Source organism: Phymastichus coffea, unplaced genomic scaffold, assembly GCF_024137745.1.
Source record: "Phymastichus coffea isolate CEN01 unplaced genomic scaffold, Cenicafe_Pcof_1.1 PCOF00027, whole genome shotgun sequence".
NCBI classification, from domain to species: Eukaryota; Metazoa; Arthropoda; class Insecta; order Hymenoptera; family Eulophidae; genus Phymastichus; species Phymastichus coffea.
In genome coordinates, this window is record NW_026706838.1 from 3810516 (window position 1) to 3819830 (window position 9315).

General features: G+C 38.4%; 1 protein-coding gene across 1 annotated transcript; it reads left to right on the plus strand.

The window, feature by feature from the left end:
• The first annotated feature begins 3623 nt into the window (after positions 1-3623).
• Positions 3624-5033, plus strand: LOC131675636 (piggyBac transposable element-derived protein 3-like). Its single transcript, XM_058954674.1, has 4 exons — positions 3624-3652; positions 4117-4289; positions 4332-4895; positions 4987-5033. Exons 1-4 carry the CDS (start codon positions 3624-3626, stop codon positions 5031-5033), a joined length of 813 nt encoding a protein of 270 aa, XP_058810657.1.
• Positions 5034-9315: the final 4282 nt, after the last annotated feature.

The window sequence follows — 9315 nt, forward strand, 5'->3', positions numbered from 1 at the left end:
AGTATAGTCCCCTCTTCTAGCAATCCGGAAACTTACTATATTTCTTTTAATCAGTATCATCTTTAAATTTGTAAGTCCGACTTTTATAGCCTCTATAGTAATGGAGTCATTATATCTGTCTTTTACGACTACAGAGAAAATATTATGGTTTTTATATTTGGTCGTTAATATTTGTCCGACCTTAGGTTTCAAAGATTTCATATTGCGTAGGTCTATAGCCCCAATTTCACTTAATAATTTCGAGATAGCAGTTTGGTTATTACAGTCTCGTGATATAAAATGTACAATGTTATCTCGTCGATAGGTTAAACATTGTTGGCTCGTGCTTACATTATTTTGTAAGATATATTTTGCAGGTCCTATTGAAGAATTTCTGCTCCTGGTTTCACTGCTTGAGCTTGGGTTCTTATAGTCTTCCGGTCTTCGATATTGGTTAATTAGTCCTGTCGGCGGTAACAAGAAGAATAGTTCATCATCTACGGGTGTTTTTGAAAAGTATAATTCTACAGAACTCTTGTTTCTAGGATCTGACTCTTCTGGTATGCCCTCAAGCCCTTCGAATCTTACCAGAAGTCGAGGTCCTTTAACCATAGGAGTACTTCTGGCTCCCGGTATTCCTGTTTTAATAGTTGGGGTTACTGATATCTCTCGATATCGTGGCTGACTTAAAGTTTCTTCAGCTTCCTCAATTCTTTCGGGACTCTCTTCTTTAGTCCTATCCGAGAGACGTTGATTTTCATCTTCATCCGGGCGATCTGTGTCTGAGCCACTGCCGTGTTCTAGGTGAGATTCCATTAATCTTTGCGAATCTTCCACTAGCTTCATTATTCTATTCGCTATTACCTCATCAGAATCATTTCTTTCACCATATAGGTCAAGGCTCCATAGTGTCTCTTGTAGTTCTTGGGGGGGTCGTCTCCATCTGAAAAATGAGAAGGCATTTCTATGATTCGGTTATCTCGCGCAAGGGCCATGTCGTTCCAATAGTACGATTTATTATCTAAACTTCTATGTTTTCGCAAACTGGCTTCGAATTTTTCTGCTGATTTCCACACTTCGTTTGCCGATAAACTAGTCCTCTGTGCCGGGGCACGTTCTTCGCATCTTTTAGTAGAACTTTCATTTTCTGCTAATTCATCGTCTTCTCCAGAGTTCCCGCTGGTTTGAGGTCCACTAACTTCTAGCTCTATTCGTTCAGTAATATTCAAATTCCGATTTCTAATATTCAAATGGAATAATTTCCTTTCACTTCTATGGTTACTTCTCTCTCATGGGTATTGATAGCCATAATCTTGCAGGTTTCATGATCATTAATGACTATGCCTTCCCCAAGAAACACTTTTTTGTCGCCCATATTTATTCTAGGTAGATACCCTTCTGCGAGCGTACTCTTCAGCAAATTAATCTGTATAACTTGACGAGTCCTTGGTGCTAATGTAGTATATCGTACCGTGCCAACCGCCAGTCTCTCTTTGCTATCTGTAATCTTATTACTCGCACTTACTTTAAAAGCCATTCATTCTATTCCGCTATCTAGGTCCACTGCAGTTTCAATATCCAATATTTCATCCTCACGAGCTCTGATACTCATTGTTTGTATCAGATCACCTTGTAGTCGGTCAATGGAAACATCAATCGGTAAGAACGGTATCGGGTTCATTACATCACTATTTACCATTAGGCTGTTATGATAATACGAAATCACTGCATTGGTGTCGATCAAATAATCTCTGCCTAACATTCCATCCTCTTCAATAGGAAAATTGTTCCATACTATGTGGAATTTTGCGTTATTTTTGATTTTCCATTAATGGTTAATATTGCCGTACCTATGGTCGGAACGGTGTGTGCCGTAATACCGCTCAAGGTAGTGACCTCCCTCGGATCAAACCTTGTAGTCCAATTTAATGCACTAAACTTAATTAAGTTCACGGTTGATCCATTATCAACCATGAATACGGTCCACTTTTTACAGGTCTCTAGTATGTGAAACCTTACTCTTGTTGGCGCATAGATCTGATTATTTCCTGTGCCAAGTCCCCAATTTGAGGCAACTGCGATGACTGGTTCATTAACGATTGCGGATTCCTTAGTACCGTCATCACTTTTGCCGGAGGTACTCCCGGTTTTTCGAACGTTGATTCTTCCTGGATGTCGGTCAACATCGTCTTCGCCTTCGGTTGTTGATGTTGAATTTTGTCTTGATTCTGGCGGCACGTCTGACAGGGGCCCGTTCCATTCGCTACTGGGCGAGCCCTATCCGAGTTTAAATTATTTGCATTATTCTGTTGCTGGTACTTTGGATTAGATCTAAGCTCGCCTCTTTACTGCTGGTGATAGCCTATTGTTTCATAACGTTTTCCAGAGGGATGGTGATACGAGTTTGTGTCCAGGTTATATAACCATCCTATGTGCGGCCCATTATCCTGATAATTTTTGTAACGAGGCTTCCAGTTCCTATTTTGGTACTGCCTCTGCCCTTGAAATCGATTCTGTTGCTGTCCTTGGTTATTCTGGTTATTCGTATACGACTGCTGTCCGTTATTTCTTTGTACGAACAATTGTTGAATTTCTGCGGGTAATTCCTCCAACTCGTCCTCTAATTATTCCTCTTATTCATTTTGTTGGTCTTGTACGAAGTTAACATTGAGGCTGCGCAATAAATTTGTCCATTTGTTAGGGTTCAACTCCCCATGCCTTGCCCTTGACTTATTTCTTGTTTCTATACGCAATGCTTTTTTATAAGCATCCTCCAAGGTTTTAGGCTGTTTAATGTCCACTAAGTCTCCAATTTCTTTTGGCAATCCATCTATGAAAGTCTTAATAGTCGAGTTGCGCATTGAAGTCATCATCGTCTCGGTGTACTCTTCTCCGAGCTCTTCTTTCAGCGCATTCTGCGCACGGTTCAGCAGAATGTTTATCCTGTCGTGAAAGTTTCCGACAGTGTCCCCTTGTATCATACGCAGACTATGGAATTTTGAATCGTAGTATGCGAAGTCTTTGCAAGGTGCGAACCGCTCCTTTAAGATTCTGATTAAGTCATCAACTGCTTTATTTGATTTTTCATAAATGCAGTCACGTGCGGGTCCTCGTAGTTTAGCAGTTATTAACCAGACAAAATTTTGTTCCTGTGAATCTGTTATAAATGCTCTTCCATTGAGAATATCCTGGATGAAGTCTTTAAGCGGCACATTTTTTCCATCGAACTCCGTAATTCCTTGTACTATATTCTGTAGGGTAAATCTGGATAACACTAGTCAAAAACTGTAAAGTAGCCGACTTCATTTCGTTACGGTCCTATGTACGTTGCTATCTTGCTATGTATCTTGCTTTCGTTTTCATATAAGGTCGCACTAAATTTTCCCCGCAGTAGTTTATAGATTATATGTGGCCCAGGGTCTTATTTTTATTTTTAATATTATAGATAAAAAAGATAAAATAATGGTAAAAAAAACTAAATAAAAACGACAATACAATAAAATTTTCCGTTGTCAATAAAAAAAAATAATAATAATAATTCCTAACAAGGTAAAAATTAGTCTATTAAATTATTCAAATAATAATTATTAACAAAATACTAATTATTAATAGTTAATATATGTACCTATAATAAAAAGGGTAAAATGGTTAAGAGAAATTTAATAGCAGGATGGTACGGTATAATGTCAAGTATCAATCCCCTGTTAGAGCAAAATAAAAAAAAATAAATTCGTCTATTTCACAGAAGGGAAATATTTCGTAAACGCGCACATCAAATTTCGAACGATCGTTCATGAAATAATATCCTAAAGAAATTTTGGTAAGCTGCGTTTAAAAGGACCCCGCACAAACCTTACGGAAAAAGACTTTCTGTCGAAATGGTTCAAAATTTGGGATTAGCTAGCCAACATCATGTAGATCAAAAGTCTCCATGGGCGCATCGACCGGCTATGACTATAGTATATATAATAAAAACGACAAAGTTTGGAAAGTAAGAACACTGTATGATTATTTTCGTCAAAATTGTATGCAATTTGGCTTTTTTGACTATAATCTATCAATAGACGAGATAATGGTCAAATATTATGGCAGATTCGGAATAAAACAATGTATACGAAATAAACCAATCCGATTCAGGTTCAAGGTGTGGGCACTTTGCTCCTCAGATGGATATATATATGAACTTGACATTTATACGGGAAAAGCTGGAATTGATGAAAGAAATCCTTTAGTTGCCGTCGGTTTGGGATCTAGAGTCGTCATGAAGTTACTTTCACCTCTATTAGAAGTAACTGACAAAGATGATCTTCGTAAATATCATATATATTTTAATAATTTTTTTACAAGTCCAGATCTGATGGTTCATTTAGATAAACTAGGATTATCAGCAACTGGGACTGTTAGACAAAACCGAGTCAAAGAAAAAGTTGAGATGCCAAAAAAAGCAGAAAGGGGTACAACTATGGCTTTGCACGATAGTAATTCAAATTTGAATTATATCACTGTTATGGACTCAAAACCTGTATCAGTTCCTTCAACGAAATATGGTGATGAGCCAAAAGTTGAAGTACAGAGATGGCACGAGTCATCTAAGAAGTCAATTCTCTTCCCTCAAGCGTTTTCAATGTATAATCGATACATGGGTGGAGTTGATCTGCATGATCAACATTGCAAAGCATTGACGCCTACAATTAAAAGTAAGAAATGGATGTGGTGTCTCTTTGTGAGACTTATTCAGGCAGCATTGACAAATTCTACCGTCATCTATAATAAGCTTCATCCAGAATTACCAAAGGGAACGAAAGACCTTGTGCAAGAAGTTTGCCAATATTATCTCGATAAGTTTTCAAGGGACCGCCCTGTCAGACAAAAAAGACATAGTGATAGTTCATCGAACGAACACAAAATAAAAATAGGTAAGTACCTACATTGTGAGGTTTCATCGTGTAAAAAAAGAACTCAGCTGTACTGTGAACAATGTTCTAAAGTTGTATGCAATGATCACAGAAATGACCACATGGATGAAGCTTCATAGAAATTTGAATGTATTATAGAAAATCGCTATTTTACAGTTATTTGTTTTTGGAACAAATTGACATTTGACAAAAAAACGTTATATATATTTCTTTCATGTTTTTTCCCGTAGAATCGATTGCCGCTATCAGTTTTTTAAAAATAATACCTTTTTGATAATTTGTTTAAATAATTTTTTATAAACAATTGAAAATGGTAAAAGAAAAAACACGGGTATTTTTTTTTTCGATTTAGCTACGATTGGCATAGTTAGTTTGGCGCTATCTTTCCCAGGTTTGGCATGGGCCTTAATGGGTTAACTTCTTGGTTACTCGACAAATCAATGTAGGCTAATAAGTAAATATACAGGGTGTCCCATTTTAAGGGAACCACCCCGAAATTTTCTACGGTTGATATTCTACAAAAAAAATTGTTCAGACAAAAGTTGCTTGGGACAATGAGAGCCACCATTCCCAAAAATCGAATTTGACCTTGAGATTTATTTTCAAGGCCATTTGAAGGTCAAAGTCATTTTTGAATAGGAACCTATAATTTTGATCCCGGATTCGGAAAGAGTGAGAAATTCTATGTTTAGATAAGGTATTATGTGTGGGGTGCGGTTAACCCCTTCCCCGCGTAAACTCATGAAGAAGTCAAAGGACCCCGCACAAACCTTACGGAAAAAGACTTTCTGTCGAAATGGTTCAAAATTTGGGATTAGCTAGCCAACATCATGTAGACCAAAGTCTCCATGGGCGCATCGACCGGCTATGTCTAGGTTTCGAGATATGATGCCTCAAATGTAGGCCAAATGATGGATTTCTGAATTACCGGTAACGTCTGCGTGATCAACTTTTAGTATGCATATGTTGATACGCGCACCCATACAAATAACACAGTAAACAAATAAAGAATTATTAATATATGTATGCATTGTGACGGTAAACGTCAAGTTAGCGCTAATTGCGTAACCTTATTGTTGTCCGTGAGGGCAGCACCTTCCGGGGGGACAAAAACACGAAATAAAGGAATTCGGCACGCGAGCAGACGGGACGCGCGCGAACGAATTTGAACCAGTGGAGCCGAGACCATCCTGGAGTCCGCTCGCTATCGTTACTATCGTCGCTAATTCCCGTGTCCTCGCCATACACACGCTTTAAAAAACAGCTGAAATTAGTGATTCAGGAGTGCTGCCGCTAAGGAGCTGCCCAGCTGCGAGCCAGAGGCGAGAACGAGAGAGAGAGAGTGCGAAAGGTTTCGCCATCGAGGGCGAAACCAGTGCGTGCGCGCGTCCGCGACTCGCGAACACCAAAAAAAGAAACAATAACAGAACTGTGTCGTGTTGTGCGGAGTACCCGTTGTTTTTCCTCGGTCGCCTGCAAGTAAAAGGTAAGCTGGCCAGCTTAATTTCGCGACCGCGACTACGTAAATAATAATTCGATCTTAACATTTAATGCATGCATGTAATGGCTCTCGTAACGAAGAGCGGCGAGCGTACCGGCAAAGCATGTTGTCGATGAGCGAGCGTGCGTGTAAACAAACGCGCGGGCCGACCTTTGTGAGTTAGAAAGATAATAAAGCATCCGATTTATAATACTAACAAGTATTTTCGTTGATTCTCTCCTCACATAGCTTCCACTCAATTTAGTTAGGTTATAGACGATAATCGGTTGACCGGCGTACGTTTTCTCGTGCTCTCCCGAACAAGCAGTGAGCATTAACGATTCACGCGTGTCCCCTTAGTATAATCACACGATGTATTTATTAAACGGTCACACCCCCGTTACAGCATATATATAGACATGTATATATACATACATATATCTCTCAAAAAATTATCGACGACCAGGCAACCGCATACGTGTATTATTGGGTTATCAACATCATATATATACGATATATAGGGTGTCCAAAAAGTAACGATACACCTGAGAAATTTTCTAAGCCGGTTATTTTTTTAACCGGGTGAAGGTTATTCTTCAAGTAACTTTTTACGAGGAATCCGATGGTAACCTTGGATTTGACCTTGAATCTCATTTTCAAGGTTATTTTGAGGTCAACCTCATTTTTTTAAATGGAAACCCCTATTTTTTATGGCGGAATCGGAAAGAGCGGAAAATTTTACGTCCAGATATGTATTGAGGTATGAGGTTGAGGTAACCCCTAGAGGTCAACTGGAGGTCAAAGTATGAATTCTTAAAAATCTCGCGAATTCAGTGGTTAAACAAAACAAACAAAAGGATAACACCAGGTAACTTTCAACGGTGATCTTTAATTTGTCCTTGAACCTCATTTTCAAGGTTATTTTGAGGTCAACCTCATTTTTTTGAATGGGTACCCCTATTTTTTATGGCGGAATCGAAAAAAGTGAAGACTCTCACGTATGGATGAGTTGAGGTTTTAGGTTAATGTGACCTCTAGGGGTCAGATGAAGGTCGAACTGTGGCTTTGTAATAGTACCGGGATTTTAGTGGTACAAGGAAGCAAATAAAGGTCATGGAAACCCCCATTTTCGACAGCGGCAATCGAAAGAGCGGAAAATTTCACATCCAAATATCTACTTAGATCATAAGTCAAGGGCGAACTTAAAGTTTAAGGTCAGTCGAAGGTCATCCAAACTTAAAGACGTCCTAAAATTTTTTAAAGTTTTTTTCATAATGGAGAAGGGTATTTATTTAGTAATTGCCCATCGGAGATCCGTGACCTTGAATTTAACCTTCAACCTCATTATCAAGGTTTTTTCAAGATTAATTTTTTTACTTTTAGCGTTACCCAGGAACAACGACGTGGACGTAGTAAAATCTGTCCCTTTGGGGTGCTTTATTTTCGTGAGTTCCCCTCGCCTCTCACGATCGGGGTGCTTGATTTTCGTGAGTTCCCCTCGCCTATCAACAATGATTTTTTACGCTTATTTTCTTAATAACTTGATTAGCCGGTCAAACTTTTTAAGGTTACTATCCCATACCTATTCATTGAAAATCCACTAACAATTTCACTTGGTTCTATCCTTAGGAAATGTACTATGCCTAACTTTATCGTTTTGAGCTTATTCTTCGCGACAATTGCATTTTCAAAAATTAATATTCGAAAATCTCCATAAAGCATTAGTGCATTAGTCGGACTGTAGTAGAACTTTTTTGTAAAAGTACTCAAATTATAATTTTCATTTTTTGAAAACATTTATTTGGGTTGCAAGCTTTTTGTTTTTAATTCTGATTGATTTTTGAGTAAATTTCGATTCGCTGACTTAAAATGGAACGCCTCATTGAACGAGAAAGAATATCACTTCTTATGATGAGAGGCTGGGGTGGAGTAGAAAGATCTTACAGGGCAGTGAGAAATCTTTTTAATGAGACATTTCGGGTTAATAGAACTCCAATTGCTGTGTCTACTGTTCAGAATACTATTTCAAGGTTTGTAAATTTTGGCCATGTCAGAAATCTACCTAAGTCAGGTAGACCACGCTCAGCAACAAATGAAGAGAATTTATTAAATGTTCTATTATCATTCACTGAAAATCCACATAATTCCATCCGCAGAGTTGCTCAAGAGCATGACATAAGTACATCGTCCGTACATATCATTTTAAAAACAGCAAAATTCCATCCGTTTAAAGTACACCTGGTTCACAAGTTGAATGAAGACGATTTCGATCGTCGTGTTGAGTTTTGTGAAGATATGATGGCACGCATAATTGAAAATCCAAATCTTCCATCAAACATAGTTTTCTCTGATGAAGCAACTTTTCAACTTGACGGAACATTAAATCGACATAATTGCAGGTACTGGGCTGCGGAAAATCCATACTGGATGCGAGAAGATATATCGCAATATCCGCAGAAGTTGAATGTTTGGGCTGGAATAGTGAATAATCGAATCATAGGGCCATTCTTTATTGATGGTAACTTAAACGCTCAAAATTATGAAGAGATGCTTCGTAATCAAATAGTTCCAGCAATTAGAGAAATAGTCGAAGACAACTTCGAAAATACATGGTATCAGCAGGATGGTGCTGCAGCTCACTATGGACGAGACGTTCGAATTTACTTAGATGAGGTGTTTGATAATCGGTGGATAGGAAGGAGAGGCACAATTGAATGGCCAGCTAGGTCCCCCGATTTGACGCCTTTAGATTATTTCTATTGGGGTTATCTAAAGGATCGGGTATACAAAACTAAACCCCAAAACTTGGACGAATTACGTCAAAGGATCTTAGACGAATTAGCTCTCATTTCCACTGAAATGATCCAAAATGCTGTTGATGCTTTTTACCACCGATTAGCTTACTGTCAAGAAGTGAACGGTGAACAATTCGAGCACTTA

Excerpts from the sequence above, each read along its gene's own strand:
- LOC131675636 (XM_058954674.1), top strand. The coding sequence starts at position 3,624 with ATGGTTAAGAGAAATTTAATAGCAGGATG. Across the intron at positions 4,290-4,331 it reads AACTGACAAAGATGATCTTC|ATCTGATGGTTCATTTAGAT; the intron begins GTAAATATCATA and ends TTACAAGTCCAG. Across the intron at positions 4,896-4,986 it reads CGAACACAAAATAAAAATAG|AAATGACCACATGGATGAAG; the intron begins GTAAGTACCTAC and ends CAATGATCACAG.